The sequence below is a fragment of the Cyprinus carpio genome, unplaced genomic scaffold (assembly GCF_018340385.1).
Source record: "Cyprinus carpio isolate SPL01 unplaced genomic scaffold, ASM1834038v1 S000006746, whole genome shotgun sequence".
NCBI lineage: Eukaryota > Metazoa > Chordata > Actinopteri > Cypriniformes > Cyprinidae > Cyprinus > Cyprinus carpio.
The window spans coordinates 149,230-167,533 of NW_024879345.1; the positions used below are offsets into that span (position 1 = coordinate 149,230).

General features: G+C 36.8%; 1 protein-coding gene across 1 annotated transcript in view; it reads left to right on the forward strand.

The window, feature by feature from the left end:
* znf407 (zinc finger protein 407) overlaps nucleotides 1-18,304 on the forward strand; it is a 43,205-nt gene that overhangs the window by 8,198 nt on the left and 16,703 nt on the right. Inside the window, exons 2-3 of the mRNA XM_042755779.1 lie at nucleotides 190-3,259; nucleotides 6,037-6,151. Of these exons, the coding sequence (XP_042611713.1) occupies nucleotides 253-3,259; nucleotides 6,037-6,151 (3,122 nt within the window). The 5' untranslated portion in view covers nucleotides 190-252. The remainder of the gene's footprint in view (nucleotides 1-189; nucleotides 3,260-6,036; nucleotides 6,152-18,304) is intronic.

Genomic DNA, 18,304 nt, shown 5'->3' on the forward strand with positions numbered 1-18,304 from the left:
ATGCAAATAAATCCAACAGACCTCTCCTTCTTGAGACAGGCTCTTTAAAAGATAACAACTTAAAATACACAGCACATAAAAAAAAATATATAACGCATTATTATATCTAATATTATTATATAATATGATTCATATTATTATTTAGTTTTGCCACATATTCATTATTTTCATGGTGTTATTTTTTCACAGAAAAGTCTTCTATGGATCCTTTGAAAGAAGCTTAGTAAATAAACCTTGTGAACTGACAGCAACATGGACAATCCAAAGCGAAAATTAAGGTCTGGAAAGGAGATTTCAGAGGACAAGTGTCACCCTAAGAGAAAGGCCAATGATACTGGTACAGAAGATGTTTCATCTGCACCTAAAAGTTTTAAAGCATCTGACGATTCAGACTGTATAAATATTGTAGAAGAAAGTGAGCATGCTAGGACAGCTACAGTAGAGGAACAATCCAGAACCATACAATGTAAAGAACGTGGCTCTTCAGAAACAACTGAATCTTTGGTTTGTTCATTTTGCAATTTTGTTGCAAAAACTCAAACTGCACTGAAAATTCACTCAACAAGAAAACATTCTCATAAAGGAGGCTTACAAAATGACACAGTCTCTGACACAGTTATTGCACCAGGGTTAAATCTGTTGCAGGACACACCACAATTACAAGAAAATGAAAACCAAACACATCTTTCAGAGTTGCAACTGGACAGTAATTCTGTGTCAGAGGAAGACAAGCAGTCAGATACCTGTATGATTCAAATAGAGACTGAACATACACATCAACTCCTTGTAGATGAGGCTGTGATATCTGAGAAGTTTGTTGATAATTCCGAGGATGGAACAACCAGTCCCACTCAGATGTTGCTGGAAATAGTTGAGCCCACTTCATGTCGATGTCAGGATGGTGAAGACACAAATGAGACCTTTAAAGAGGGAGATGATATGCAAGCCGGCTGCAGTTTTCATTTGGAAAGTAAAGTGAAAAGCAATAAAAATGGTGGCACTGATGGACATGCTGAGAATCATAAAAGTAAAAGGCATTGTTCCTGTTGTGTACATACAGTCATAGATGGACACAGCCCAGACACGCATATTAAGAGGCAACATAATAAAAAACAAAATAAAGTGTGCGATTTCTGTAGCTATTCTTGCACTATAAAGTGTGATCACGAGAAGCAGTGCATGAGCAATAAGCACAACCAAAAGATGTCGGAGAATCTGGATTCATTAAAGACAGAGATGACGCCTCAAGAATTAGTTTTCCCACCATCAACAGCAGTGTTGACGCATCCGACTGAAGGCAAGGCACAGCATCAATGTGATAGGTGCAGCTTCACAGCTAACAACTCTGTAATGTTAGCACAGCATATTAAAATGCACCATCCAGTGGAGCACCGTTTCCACTGCAGGGCCTGCCATTACTACACCACCACCATAGAAGGCATGGAGGTTCATCTGTCAGAAGAAGTCCACCAACAGGTGGCCAAGGAGAAAAACATTAGCCCTTTATTTAAAGACTGTGTTGAAAAAATCCTTGTGATTCTGTCAGATCAAATGGAGGACAGAGAAATGAATGAGAGTGATACTCCTGAGCAGTGCTCTAAAGAAGCTGGGGAGGTTCAGGAAACAGAAAATGTACTACCAGAGCCAGCTGAAAGTGTAAGGAAAGGTTCTCCTCACAAACGGAAGCGAGGTAGACCAAAGACATCTGATGTGACTGTTTGTAGTCATTGTGGGCTCGTTGCTTCCAATGCCACCAACCTCAACGTCCATATACGACGCAGGCACAGTCGTTTATACAGCTTCGTTTGTAAGCTGTGTAACTATTACTGTGTGACCAAGGGGGACATGGACCGCCACTGTGAAACTAAAAAACACATTAACAGAATGCAAGCAGCCGGAATTGAAGGCAGTGGGGTAGTTCTGCTAGATGAGCAGCCAAGTCAAGCAAAGAAAAATGAGGGAGAAATGGGTGACAAAGTATCAATGATTGAGACCCCTATTGATGAAGTGGACAAAGATAACTCAAGTGTACCATGTAAGAAAAGCAAGTATGACCTGAGTAATATCTGCACTCAGTGTGACTTTGTTGCTCACTCAACTCCATCTCTTGCTCTCCATGTGCGACGCAAGCACACCAAAGACTTTGAGTTTGTTTGTTTAGCATGCAGCTACTACACCGTAACCCGCAGAGAGATGTTTAGACACATGGCAACAGAAAAACACAAGCAGAAACATGAGTGTTACCTGAAAAAACAGAACCAAAGCTTTAATAATGTTCAGCCTGCTATGACCATCAAGTCCACCTTTGAAGACCCAGAGACAATCACAGGATCAGAAGTGGTCCGTGACAGTTCTATTTTGACATCTCCAAGCACCACGACTAAAGATGAAGAGAATTCAGCAAAGATAGGTGAAGAGAATTGTGCAAATGAAGATGGAGCAAAACAATCTGCTGAGAAGAATACTTCCAAAGATAATGAAGAATCCTTAACTAATCCAGCTGAATCAAATGTGTCTGACATGGTCCAGTCAATGACGATGGTGAAAGATGCAATGCTGGAGGATATGGATGAAGAAAATGTGTTTGATGAAGATGAAATTACTGATTTGGGAGATGACAGTCCCTCTAGTGAGAAGCACCTTAGAGCGATACAGTTTGATGCTTGCATCTATCCCTTGAAAACATTAGCAGAGCGCAAGCAGGCATCACATGAAGAAGAACAAACTATAGGTGCATTAAACCAGCAGAGCATCAAAAAGCCTAAAACACTGGTTGGACCTGAGACAAAGACTACCAAACCAATTCCACGGATCCGGTGTGAGGACTGTGGTTTTTTGGCAGATGGCTTAAGTGGACTAAATGTTCATATCTCCATGAAGCATCCATCAAAGGAGAAGCATTTCCATTGCTTGCTCTGTGGAAAGTCCTTCTACACAGAGAGTAACCTACAGCAGCACTTAAGCAGTGCAGCACATATGCGCAACGAGCATGGAAGCACTGAAGATCTTCCAGAAGGAGGTGCCAGCTTTAAATGTGTCCGATGCAGTGAGCCCTGCCAAACTGAGCAGGAACTGTTTGTGCACATTAAAGAGAAACATGAGGAACTACTGAGAGAAGTGAACAAATATGTGCTGGAGGACACAGAGCAGATCAACCGAGAGCGGCAGGAAAACCAGGGCAATGTGTGCAAGTACTGCGGCAAAGTATGCAAGAGCAGCAACTCCATGGCTTTCCTGGCTCACATTCGCACACACACAGGTATGTCTTCCTCTATTTTTACCATTACATATTTGCATAAAACCTCTTTAGCATTACAGTTTAGAATGTTCTGTTTGTTGATCTTTAACCATCAAAATATTTACTAGCAGCTAGGGGTATATTGCGACACCTATCCCACGAGACGAGACACGAGACTGGGTTCACAAGAACAAGACGAGACAAAAATTTTAGACTTTTTTTTTAAAGGGAAAAATAGTCTTTTTTTCAACTGAAAAAGACGAAATGTAAAAAATGTAGGTGCATTTTGAAATCAACTTGTGCTTTATGAAATTAAACTTCTATTTTAATGAATTATGTACAGCAATAAACAACGTAAACTAGAGCTGCACGATTCTGGATAAATTTTTTATCATGTTTTTTTATACGGTATATAAATTGGAGATCACGGTTCTCTCGGTTTTATCCCACGGTTTTATCCCTTCTGTTTTATATATATATATATATATATATATATATATATATATATATATATATATTTGTTTGAAAAAATGAGTTAAAAAAATTCACAGTTGGAATCACCCGAATGAATGATTCAATGACACATACTTTTTTTTTTAAACGGGCAGTTGTCGCCACCGCCTGGCGGAAGAGGAGAAGCGTTACAATACTTACAAGTGTTAAGATGCTTTCATTTTGATCGCTATTGTTGAGAATAAGGCTGTTTCTCAATTCCAAGAACGCAAAGAACGTACTTGTGTTCTCGTGGAGACCGGTCTCGCCAAGCTTCCTCGGAAGAACGAACTCGGAAGGACGCGAGAACACACTCTTATGAGTATTGAGATGTGCTGCGTTCTTGCTTAACTGACCGCATAATCACAGCATAAGCAGCGGCCAATGAACCCTAAATATTACATAACATTACAAACAAATGTCATAACTTATTCAAACATTTTATACTATTATAGATATTATTTACATATAATTGTATAACGTTTTATTTTACAGTGTTATGTTTAACTATGATGATGTTAAGATTAATTTTAATATGCCAGTAAAAATACTGCAGACTTTCTCCGGGTCTCATATCTTTATTAAAATTAAGTAAAACAAAACGATAAATGTTTACTTTTAAGAGCTGTCAAGTATTTGCGAGAGCGAGTTTAAAGCTTGCAGGTTTCTGTACACCGGCTGCCCGCAGCGTCTTCTGGGATTTCTAACGGTTCGATTATCTCAAGTCTGTACTCCATGCATCCTCGATATCAAGAACACATCCGGGCACTTCCATGCGTCCTCTGTGCTTGCGTTCTTGAGAATTGGAATTGAACTTCGACGGTTAATGATGACGTATAGCGAGAACACAAGGACGCAAGATCGCTAAAGAACGCATATTGAGAAACAGCGTAAGTGTTTATACCCAAACTATAAACTTTTATCCCTTCTGTTATTTAAATGTCTGTAACACAGAAATAATGATGTGTGATTGAAAAGACTATTTGTGTTGCTCTTTCTGGATCAGCAGCAGCATGAATGATTCATTAACATGGACAGCGACAAAACGTGTTTCTCACGCTCCACTGACACTCACGATGTGAAACAGACATAATAGACATAGCTGAATCGTTGTCATTCAGGAATAAGATCACGTGGGTGTTTGAATCGAGATTGCGATCTTTAAAGTTTAATTGAGCAGCTCTAATGTAAAATTACTATTGGTAAATACTTGCTTGGTAAACTCCTAGGCCATGTACACACTTGCAGCTACATGTAAATAAATTTGTTGTTACTCTTCTGTGATTAATCCTGATTTGTACACACACAGTTACGAGTGAGAATTGCATTTTTACTGTTTACCAAGCTGAACTGTTTATATCAGCATAGTCTGTACTGAACTGAACTAATCTGAGGATGCTCCCATCAGCCCTGTGGTCTAATTATTGTCCAGAGAGAGCATGCTGTTTAGATGCATCAACTTAAAGAGCATAAAAACAAATTGGACTTGATTCTTGTATTCTTTACACACATTGAGTAATAATTTATGGAATTCAAATAACCTTGGCAGTGTGGACTGGACCTTAGATCCTTCTTTCTTGGCATTAAAGTCCCCATGAAATAAAAATTGAACATTTCATGATGCAAGGCAAGCACATCACAAATATAAGCCATATTTTTCTGTGGCCATTAGTATCGAATGTGTTTTTTAGTTTTAGATTAGTCAGTTACAAAGTTTCTGTTTAAACATCTGTGAAATTGGTTGCCAATTTGCCAATTCTAGCCCATACAGTTCTAGAATTAAGAAAAACATACATTGATCTCTATGTGCGTATAGATTACGTTCTCTGACTCCCAAACAGTTTTATGACACAATAATAATAATAATAATAATAATAATTAATCATTAATAATATATTACAGAACAAATACAACAAGACTTCAGTTCCTTCAGTGCTTGGACCCCTAATAATCTTCTACTAAAGAAGATAATGTAAACAAAAGTTATGCCATCTTGTCGTTAGTTTAATTGGTCCCAGTGTGCTTTTGGTATCTAACCCCTTCCTTGTTGCAAATTACTGTATATTTAAAATAAAAGTAATAATATTTGTGCTTGATTATTTATTAGTTATTTACTGATGTTATTTATTGATGTGTATGTGTATTCATCCCTCCTCACAAGTTTGCAGGTCTTTTCTTAAAGTGATACTGTATTTCTCTTAAAAATTAAAATTCTGAAATTAAAATCATTCACTCACCCTCATGTCAATGTAATGAAGAAAATGCAATGTCTTTTAATGTTTTTTGTTTGTTTTTTTCCTCTAAAGGATCTAAACCGTTCATGTGCAAGATCTGTAACTTTGCTACCGCTCAGCTCGGTGATGCCCGCAACCACGTTAAGAGACATCTAGGCATGAGAGAGTACAAGTGTCACATCTGTGGGTGAGTTCAAGAGAGCATCACATTTTTTTTAAAGTTCAATTATGTCAGCTGAATGTTTTACTTCAGTAGTTCTCAATTCCAGTCCAGCCCCCCTCACCACTCATGTTTTGAATTTCTCTCTGTAACACCTGGTTCAGATCATCAGCTTGTTAGGGAGAGACTTGAAACAAGCTCTGTTCTGACAAACTCTGTTTTTTTTTTGTTTTGTTTTTTTTGTGATGCCCACATTATGAGTTTACTTCGCATAACAGCCTTAGCTGCGTCCCATAGGGTACAGGGTGACACCTCTCCATTATCATTACAGGTTAAGTAATCAGAGAGTTCCCTTTTAACATATTCTTTACATGCTAAATCATTTAAATGATTGCCATTGAGTTGCCAGAATGTCTTTTTAGGTTTACAGTCCAAGAACACTGTGAGGTGCACTCCTGAATGGTCTGAGACTTTTCATGTTCTGAGTCTCCTGCAAGAAGATTATCTGTTGATTTTCTCTTTTCATTTTAGCAGTACGTTTACTTCTTTTAATTGGGTTTAGTAACCCATTAACATTCAAAGTTATTATCCTATATTCCTGTCTTGGCATGCAATCTAATCACGTATTGTTGTAAAGAATAAGAAGAGGTGACCAAAACCTATAAATCAAAACCATGAACATATTGAACCACATAAAAAAAAAAAAAAAAAACAGGACACCTGGCTTAAAGTTTTAAATAACTTCCTAATGTGAGGGGAAAGCCTTCCTTCTCTAAAGCCTATTGCACAAAAAGTGTTATACAGAAATTCAGTACCCATACTGACTGGCTCTATATTCTTGTTTCCAGCTTGGTTTACAAGTTAAACACAACATTTCTTTTATTATCCTTTATGATAACAGGTTTGTTTTAATACAAATTATAGTCCTTTTGCGTCAACATAACAAAATATGTTAAGTGACTCAATTCCAAACGTGGGTGTCCTCAGTTGTTCATCCTTTTTAACACGGGGCAGATCGGATAAAGTATCCGTCCTCTTTCGCTCATCTTTCATTTATGTCCCCCATTAAAGATATAGCCACAAATTTGTTTCGAAGTTTTATGGTGGGGTGTATCAGCTTCACCCGTTCATTCAAATGGAGCTTGCGTTGTCTCTTTGAAATCCACATAGTTTTTCCTGGATCTTCCCTCGACGTGCTTCCTTACTTTTCTTTGATGTTGCTCCCACCTTTTCCCAAGGCCTCTGTTTCGCTTTTTCAGAAAGCTCTACTCCAGTTGCCTCTTCGCTACTTATCAGTCCCTTTTCTTTCAAGGCTTTTGAAGCTTCCATTGTCGTATTACTCTCAGTTTCACCAGCGGTGGCATTTGGAACTTAATCCCTTTCTCTTTCAGAATTTTCCTGATTGGTGCAAATGCCCTTCTTTTCTGTTGGACCTCAGGTGGATAGTCTTGGTCAAAGAAAATCCTTTTTCCTTTACAGTCACTTCCTTCTTCCTCCATGCAGAACATAGGACCAAATACTTCGACTTATATTCCAGGAAGAATACCACCACAGATCTAGGGTATGCATCAGCGGGTGGTTTGGGTCCAAGTGCTCTGTGGCACCGTTGAATTTTGAGGTCCAAGTCACCGAGTGACAGCTCCGTTTTGATAATTGATTTCACCCGTTCTTGGACATTATTCCCTTCGCTTCCTTCCGGGATTCCGAAAATCTGCATATTATTTCTATGTGAGCATGTTTCGAGATATAACAATCTCTCTTGTAAGTCTTCTTGAATTTGGATGCTTTGTCCGAGTACTTCTTTGAACTCAGTTATGTTCTCCTCTAATTCCACAACTCACTGCTCCGCTTCATCGGTCCTCTCTGCCGTGACGTTTAGGTCCGTGACAAGCCCGTTCAGTTTTTGGTTGACTTCTTGTTTAAAATTGCTCAGCTCTTCTTTCAAATCTCTTGCAAGAGAATCTCGGAAGGCAGTTAGTTCAGTTTTAATATCCACATGGAAAGCTTTAATGTCCGCGTGTATCGCCGCAATGCTAGCTGAAAGGTTATCAGAGGCGCTGTCCGTCTCAGCCATTTCTTCTGTTATTTTTTTCAGTCTTCTCAAGTTTCGATTATTGTTTAATCCTAGCTTTTTTTTGCTTTGTCCCCCTCCATATTATTTAAATCCAGTTTAAATTATAATATGTAATATAAAATGGAGGATTAACACCAGACCTTATGGGAGCACATTCACTATGCTGCTACACATTTCGACGCCATACCAGAAGCCAAATTATCTTTATTTTTAATACCCCCACAACCCCCCAGCACACTCAACTGCAGTTTAGTACTGCTTTAAAGTAGGAAGTAGGCAGGATGAAAAAAAAAAATTCCTCCTGAAAAACTCTTTCATTCCGTGTCGTCCCATCAAGCTCTCGCTGGATCCACTCCTCCTCGGCCATCAATGAGAGGAACGTCTGTACTTCCTCAACAGACCATGGAACAGCCATTATTTAGTTGTTTAAAAAAAGTGTACTCATTCATAATGGTTGCGTTCGTTCGAAAAAAGTTGTGTTCAATCCTTGCTGGCTGTGCTGATTTAATCTAGCGGGTCTAGTGTCTCGTGTCGCAAGTTCATCAAATATTAGTCTAGAGCCCTTTATTAATCAGCATATAATGGGAACACCCCACAAGACTTGTCATTTTGGAGATCCTCTGACACAGTCTTTTAGCCATCATATTTGGCCCTTGGCAAAATCACTCAGATCTTTTCGCTTGCCTGTTTTAACTGCTTCCAACTCATGAAATTCAAGTACTTACTGTTCACGTGCTGCCTAATATATCCTACCCCTTGACAGGTGCCACTGTAACAATATAATCATTATTGTTTACTTCAATATTATAACAGTATTATCAATGTTATTTACTATTTTGGTAAACCAGCTGCAATTTAATTTTTACAGAATGATATTGACCCAACATTTAGCAACTACATTGAACGCATTGAAGCGATTGTTGCAAATCCATTTATCCTTCTCAGAAGTAGAGCAAATGCTTGGCGCATGCTGCCTCCAGTGTAGACAGTAGGGCTGAATGATTTTGGAAAATAATCTAATTGCGAATATTTATTTATTTATATATATATTTATTTATTTATTTTTTTTACACCAATATTGTGATTGCGATTTAATATGCAATTTTTTTTTTTTTTAAGCTCTGTTCTGTATTACTCAAAGACGAGCTAAAAATCATTGTATAGTATGACCAACACAATATTAGAAATGTTCTTTTCTGTAGGCCAGGCCTATGTTATGATGAAATTAGGTGTTGCATGAATTGATATGAATGATATTTTTATTAAACAACTACAATCACAGTAGTATATTGACTGATTTGTTGAACTTCCAACCTTGTAAGCATATAATAATTATGACAACATAAAGCACAGACAAAAAAGCCTGGTGTAAACATTAATATACAAATCGCACAAACTAAAGTAGATTGCAGAAATATAAAAACAAATCTGTCACTGTAATAAACGTATGTACACATGTGGACTGCACTTTTTAAACAATGTTAACTTTAGACCAGTGGTTCTCAAACGTTTTTGGTTGCGCCAAATAATTTTACTAAACATTATGAAAAATTAATGCTTTTTTAATTTAAAAAAATCTACAGGGAAAAACACCTGCATCACTTGAAACACTGAAAAATAGGATAGAGAGAGGAACTGTTATTATAATTAGGGACCAAGCACCGAAGGTGCTTAAGCACCTATTGTATCCGTTAGCGTGATTTTTCTTCTTCTACCACCACAAGTCTATGGCAGCCCATAGAACTGCTTGTGGGAAAGTTGTGAAATTTGGCACACTGATAGAGAACAGTGAGAAAATTTACCACAGTAAATTTCTCTAACTCTAACTCTCTAGCGCCACCACTTGTCCAAAATTGCACTCATGTTTATGCTAATAACTTTTGAACCGTAAGCCAGCAAATGAAAAGGTTTAGTTTTTGCGCTATTTTTAATTGTTCGTAAAACTTACTTTTTCGAACTCACCCTAGGCCGTTGCACCGATTGTCATGAAAATTGAACCAGATTATCTTCAGGCCATGCTGTCAAAAACTTATGGAATTCAAGTTGATTCGTCCAACCGTTCTTGATTAACACGCGAAAGAATTCTATGAAAACGAACTTTTTCAAACTCGTCCTGGGCCGTTGCACCGATTGTCATGAAAATTGTACCAGATTATCTTCAGGCCATGCTGGCAAAAACTTACAGAATTTAAGTTGATTCGTCCAACCGTACTTGAATAACACGTGAAAGAATTCTGCGAAAAGCATGCAAAATTGGCATGTCATACACCGATCGATCTTCAAGTCCAGTCGAGCACATCTTTTTACTCTGTCACATGACCGTGTAATCGCAGCCTCTGCGATTGGAAAAATCAAGTTTTTTTTCATATCGCTATATTATCGCAAATGCAATTAAGGCATATTGAGACCAAGCTTGGTGTTTGTTATAACAAGCATGACCTGAGACTACCTGCAGTGTTTCAGCACTGTGCCACCAAGTTGCCAGGAGATGCATATTTAAAAATGAAAATTTTTGCTTAGAACTTCTGAATGGTTGGGCCAAAAATGACAAAACTCTCTTTAGATTCGATGCATCATGCCAAGTTGAATGATATCCAATTTTCCCATGTCAGCCATTTTGGGACGTCAGCCATTTTGAATTTTGTCATATAATGCTATAATATATGAACGCATTGACGTATCTTTACAAAACTCGGTAAGCATCTTTGACACCATGCCTTGATGGTTCACAAAAAGTTTGGGTTCAGCGCCACCTTGTGGTCAAAAGTTATATTGAAATTTTTAAAAATGCTAATAACTTTTGCTTACATTAACCAAGAGTAATAAACCATTAACTGTTAATTATTAAATTTCCAAAAATGCTAATAACTTTGGATTGCATTAGCCTATCGTCATGAAACTGGTGTCAAAATATTCCTTGGGTCATGCCAACAACATAGATACCAATTTTCGCTTAGACATTCAAAACTTCCTGTCTGCAATTTTGATTTATGTTGAAAACCTACTTTTTTGAACTTCTCATCAACCGTTGGTTAGATTTTCACCAAATTCGAGTCAGATAATCTTCAGACTGTGGTGACAAAAGTTATGGATTTCGTTTTGATAAACAAAACAGTTTTTGTACAGCACCACTACAAATTTTAGGCATAGTGCCAAACTGCATCTGAGGCTGTATTTCTGCAAATATTTGACATATTGACACCAAACTTTGTATGTGCCATTGTCACCTCACACTGACCATGCCACATTAATTTGGTAACAGTGCCTATTGGTCAAAAGTGATAAGCCAAGAAATCATATTACTAGTGGTCGTATTTATGATTTTTCAGCCATTTTGACTAAAATAATCTTAAAATGGTTTAAATTACTCATTCCTGCAGTTGGTCTGAGGCTTGCTTCTGTAGTGCTTGGCCCTGTAAATGCTGCTTGCAGCTATATTTCTCTCTGTTATTTACTTATTTATTTATTGTGGGTTTCATGCTGTCCGCTAAGGCATAGGACACACACAGGCTTTCCTCCTCACCAACGACATTAATCAACGTGTCTACACCGCGAGCAGCAAAATACAGTAAAACCAATCAGTGACGCTGTCTACACTGGATGCGGGGCGGCGTGACAAAACCCGACATTAAACTGATGGCTTGTTCTATTTATGAAGTACTGACACAAAGGTAATTGATTTGCAATAGTCACTTTGTCACATCCAGTGTACAGTAAAGCTGTTGCGGTGGGACGCGACAACTGTAGCGTCCGGTATAGACACAGTGAGTGAAGCCGAGAACAAGATATGCCTCATCATATTTTATGAATTTAGCTTTTGAATGACCAGCATCTGCCTGGGTCTGGTCTGTGCGACATCATCTATGGCTCTCTCTATATATATTACCTTATATTATTTTAAGGTCGAAGAATTCAGTAATGAAATGCACCATAACACTGTTACTGCTTGAGTAATTTCCATGTGCAAAACTAGCCCTATGGTGTTTTCGAGGGGGTCCACCGGTATTCCAGGGGGTAAAATACACGTTTTATGGAGGGGTTCCCCAAACTGCGGACTTGGCAACACTGTAGCATGCCAACTTGATGCTTCCTCTGAAGACTGCGCTTAAATGTGTGTCATCAAATTACTGTGAGAGCTATAAGAGAGCGGACGACTCCTTATGCTTTTTCTCTCTCGTACTTTGATGTCATACACCGATCGATCTTCAAGTCCAGTCGAGCACATCTTTTTACTCTGTCACGTGACCGTGTAATCGCAGCCTCTGCGATTGGAAAAATCATATCGCTATATTATCGCAAATGCAATTAATCATTCAGCCCTAGTAGACAGTAGGGGTGGAATGATACATGTATTTGTACCGAACTGTCACGGTACAGGCATCGGTTCGGTGCATGAGGCCTTACAGCGAATAAAGGCAATTCACCTCCAATCTAGAAGAGGTTGCCCGCAACAATACGGCGTTGTTTGATAACTGGCAGCCAGCAGAAGAACAGCGAATGCCATGAGCTGCGTACTTGAAAACAAAGCCCACTAGACCGTGACCATATGCTGATTCTCGGAATGAGTCTCTCACATAGACTGACAAAGAAGTATGCTTTAAAGGCTTGTGCACTCAACTGTTTGAGAAATGGAGCTTTGTGCTCTTGTATCCTACCTCTCTCATTCGGCACAAATCCAAATATTCCAGATCTGAATGCTAAACTATTATTTATTATGTAAATTCTAGGCTTTGTGTTTCAGTTGCGTTCCAGCGGTGACACAGAGGCGGGTACGCGGATGTTTGGTTCACTGTATTTTATTTTGATAAAGGACCAACTGCGCTGTCAAGTTAGCAATGCTGGAACTGATGTGTTTTGTGTGTGTGTGTGTGTGTGTGTGTGTGCGTGCATGCGTGCCGGCGCGATCACTTCAACTGTTGCTTTATACCTGCAGAATCAACTTTAAACACACATTATTGTCTTATTAATAATGCATCACTGTATAAAGGTCTGGTTTTACTTGTGTATGCTCACAATGAAAACAAAACCTTGTGCTTTTTTAAAATAAAGAAAACAAATAGGATGTCGCTTTCTGCCATTTGAGTTTCCTTTCTGTGAACAAATGAAGCCCATCACAAAAATTAACTGAAACTCAGTAGGGGTGTAACGATTCATCGATATGGATCGATACATCGATACGATGTCTGACGGTACGATGCATCGATGCCACACGTAAAATATCTGTAGTATAAATAAGCACCTTATTTTGCGCTGTCCACATTTTCACATAATGTCCGTCTATGAATTACCGCCAACACATGCATTCTCGCTCAAACTCGCGTATCAGGACTCATTATAAGGACTGCCCTTGCCCGAAGGCACAATGTGAGCATAAAAGACGCTCGTGATCGTTGGTGGAACAGTCGGGCGCGTTTAGACCACGTGAATACTAAAACGAGCTCTCTTCCGCTTTTTTTGTGCATGGATGAATAAATACAGACAAAATTAAATCAAAATGCGCATTTTGACGAATATCCTAGTAAACACAGTCGTTAGGCATATGTCTTAACATAAACAGTTCATAAAGAAAAGGCGTGTTTATCAGTAGGCTATATTAAATCCGTGCTTCGTTCTTAAAGTGAAAGCAAACTAATAATAAATCTAATGCTGTCAAAGAAAAATACAAGTGCTCACTGCTCCTGACTAAATAACCGTTATAACATCAGAAATGATTCATCTATATTTAATTTATAGAGTGAAGACTGTGCAGTTATTTTACATTTGATAAGCCATTTCTGTCGTGTACCTGAAAATTTATTTTTGACTGAGCTGAAAAACCTGAAAAGCACTGTTTATTGAACTTGTCTTTGTTGTATTGTAGTTATGTTCTGCTATTGCTTGTAATTTGGTTATCTGTAGAAAAGATTTTTAGCACTGAGCCCATAGTAGCAACCAGAATTGTTTATCCAATTGTTTATTTTCTTTATTATTTAAAAAAATGTGTAGGCCTATTTTTTTTTTTTGTTGTGAATGTCCCAACTGAGGTACAGAATGTAAAATTTTCAGTTAATAAAAATGTAGATGGTTGTTTAAAATGGATATAAAATATCAAAATATCGATATATCGATCGATATACTCCTGTATCGAATCGAATCGTAATCGTATTGAAGAATTTTTTGAGGTATCGGAAAATATCGTATCGCTGGGTATGAGAATCGATATCATATCGTATCGTGACGAATCATCCGATTTACACCCCTAAAACTCAGCATATATATGCTACGTTACGTGTCACACTGTTTTTTTCCCCTTGTTTATCTGTAAACTAAATCAAATATATTTTTAAGAATTTATTTCTTGTATGTGTATATGTACTACAGATTATTATATATTTATATAATATAAAAAAATTATATATATATATATATATATATATATATATGTATATATTATAAATATATATTTTTATATTTTTTTGTATTTTTATATATTGTTGTTAATTTTTTTAATTTGTAGTACTGTCTGTTCACAATTAATGAAAAAAAAAATGAGCATAGTAGATTTTTTTTTTTCTTTTTTCTGTTGTACCGAAATCGTACTGAACCGTGACCCCCCAAACTGAACCGTGACATGTCTGTACCGTTCCACCCTACTGATTTTAATAGTTTTAATTGTCTTTTGTTGTGTCACAATGAATTGTGTACAATGAATATGTTGTTTACATTGTGTTTGCACTGTGTTAGCTATGATGAAATCATTCATGAGAGTACTGAAGTCAGGTTGCAGTGGCGAGATCCTTGCATTTGTGCACTCAACAGACATGACAGTGATCGCATACAGTGTTCAGTGCTGCAACATTTTATGCAGTAAGAGTAGATCTAAATATAATGCTGTATTCAACACTTTTCAGTATTAGTTAATATTTTCAGCTGTAATGCTAAATACGTAGTAAGAGTTCCACATGTAATATTTATTTCATATGTGAAGATGTTTCCCATTCATAGCAGAGGGCATATACACTTAAGTCTTAAAAGAGACACACCCCTTTAAACTGAATGTAAAAAATCAATGGATTAAAATCAGGTTAATAAATGGCCTTTTGTTAAAAATCCTACTAACATTTTGAGCAAATGAATAAACCCCTTTTTTATCTAAGTGCTGTTTTCACCTTTGTTTCTGGCTGTTTATATTTGGTGGAGCACAATCAATCAGACTTTACATGAGGACACTTTTAATCATCCCTAATCATTTCATATAATCCCTTAATTTAAAAAAAAGCCTTTTTGTGCTTAAACCTTTTTTTCCACGCTGACATCAGAATTTAAATTGGAGTTTTATGACAGCACAGATTGCTTGGCTCATGATTAATCCTTTTTGATTCATGCTGTTGCATAAATCACATTCTAAGTGAGAATTAAATATTGTTGATCAATATGTAATGCTCATTGGACATAGACTAAGAATATGCATTAGCAACATAGACAGTTTAATGACAGTATTTGCTGTATTTGATTATATTCATATATAATTGGATGAGTATACCTTTTCTGAACAAATGCAAAATATTTTTCTTAATGTTCGCTTATACAGTGCAAGGCTAAATTGAAATGTATTATACATCTATTTAGAAACATAGAAAACAGAAAGTATGTCATTAATATCTGCAAAATAAGTAAATTAGCCAATTTTGTTTAAATAAAGGGTTGTAAAAAAAGGAGTACACCCTTTATTAAATTCAACAAACTTGTTATATTCTAGTAGCTACTTGGTACATCCTCCATAATTGTATGTATACTGGTCTGACCCTTTTTGGCGTTGAGTGTACAAGTTTATGACAAATTGTTGCATCTCTATTTTTTGACTCCTGGAGAATGCCCTCCATCAATGCCCTGCTCTGTATTGGGGAGTGTTGCTCAACTTATCTCTACAAAATCCCTGGTCTGATAAGACTACAGCAGATGTATGGATTCCCAGTAGTCAATATTTTGTAAATATTAAATGCACCTCGGAAAAGGCTAAATGAGTTTATTCTGCTTTTTTGCTACAGTGGGTAGTTCCAGTGTAGACAACAACTAAGCGTTTCACTTCTGCACATTGTATCTTACTGCGTGAGGTGAAACAGTCACTCTTTTCATAGCTTTTGCCAGCTCTGAGACACTTTGTATTTCTCCTGCTCTTTTCTTATAAAAAAATAAATAAAATAAAAATACTTGTCATGAATGTAAAGCTTAAAGTGAAGGCTTGATTATTTCAGGAACCATGTCACAAGTCCATTGTTTTTATTTGTGTGTTACTATTGCTATTACTATTATACGGTATTCCTCTTGTACCATTTTGCAAAAAATTAAGTCTCCTAAAAACAAAAGTGGGTAGCACAGTTGCCTCATAACAACACAGTCCCCAGTTGAGTCATTAGGCCTTTCTGTGTGGAGTCCTGTGTGCTTGTTCTCCTTGTATTGGTGTGGGTTTCCTCCGGGTATTCCTATTTTCCCCACAATCCAAAAACATGCAGGTTCGGTAAATTGGGGACTCAAAATTGCCCATACAAATGTGGCCTTTAAGACTGCATGTTTTTCCGCGTAGTAGCACCCAATTCGTCACGCATGAGCACTGCTCCCTGCAGGCACGCTTCTTAGCATTTAAATCAATTTGTCAGTAGCTAGACCAGATTAGACTGCTCTTGGCCACTTCAGCTTGGAAATGGTTTGTCTTGAATCGTTATTTAAATATGCCTAGGCTTATGGATTGTTACATTGTATATTAAACAGAATAACTATGATTCTCTGATATTCTGATAATTTGTTAACTGCAGGTTTGTTCAGAGAAAACAAAATATCCACAATAAAATATGAAAAACAATAATGGATGCAGACATTTAGTTTGTATCTAAAAATCCATTTACACATGACAAAATGAGTGTAATACAGCATGTTATTATTTTAAATGCTTTGTAAACTTTGTATTGCTTTGTATTGCGCTCTGCAGGAATTCACAGGATCATGTGTATATAAGTATTACTTAATTTAGTGTGCTGTTGTGAAAGTGATTTTGTTTTCCACAGACACAATGAGGAGAAATGCAAAATAAAGTAATAATAATAAAGACAAGTTCACATATGTGAGATATAAAGATGTAACTGCAGAATTATACATATTCAAGCCAGTAACCGGAGTGTTTTTTATTGTTTGATGTGCTTAAAAGATGCTTTTCTCTGAGCATAACTTATATTTCATTGTTTCACATTTCACATTTTATACACTCTGTAAATGTTATAAATAAAGACGGATGCGTGCATGTTAAACAGGAAAAAATGCAATAATTAAGACTAAAAGATGCATTTTGATCAAATATTTGTTATTGGCATGCAATTTACCATAGGAATGTTATTTATAAATGATAACTAGAAAAGCTAGAAAATTACAAAACACTGACAAATAACTTCAAGCATCAAGTGACAATAAATACAGCAACAGTATAAACAGAAGCAGCAAACCGTAAGAGAAACAAAAAAAGGATTGTAATCGGCATCATTATTTCATGCTGCATAGCACGGAGTACCATATTATCAACAGATGTGGGAAATGTACAAAATGTTTTCTTAGAAGCTATTTGAGATGCTTTCTGTGTTTCAAGCATGTTTGGATTGCAGAAACAGCGCTTCTGTTTCCAAAGGCTTGTCACAATTTCTCAAGAATAATCTGGGCAAAGAAAAGAAAAAATCAAAGCAAAAATGTGGGCAATTATTCTGGACATTAACCAGACAAAATATCTGCTCTCTAATAGGTATTTTATGTACTCATTACTTATATTTTATTTTATATGCGAACGTGTACATGCTAATTTTTATTTTTATTTTTTCAGACTTGATTTTACAGATTTTTGCAGCCTTTTTTATTTTTTTCTTTCAGTGCAGTTGTAATGTTTATAACAGTTTTAATATGTCAATATTGATGGGCCCCTATTTCATGATCTTTCCTAGGGCCCCATAAACCCTTAAACTGGCCCTGTGACTAGTCATTTGACTTCACATCAAAACACCCTCGGTCAAATTAAGCTATTTAATAATAATAATTGGATTTTTCATTTTAGATTATTGACTCTTACATTTTATTGTCATTCACGTCTT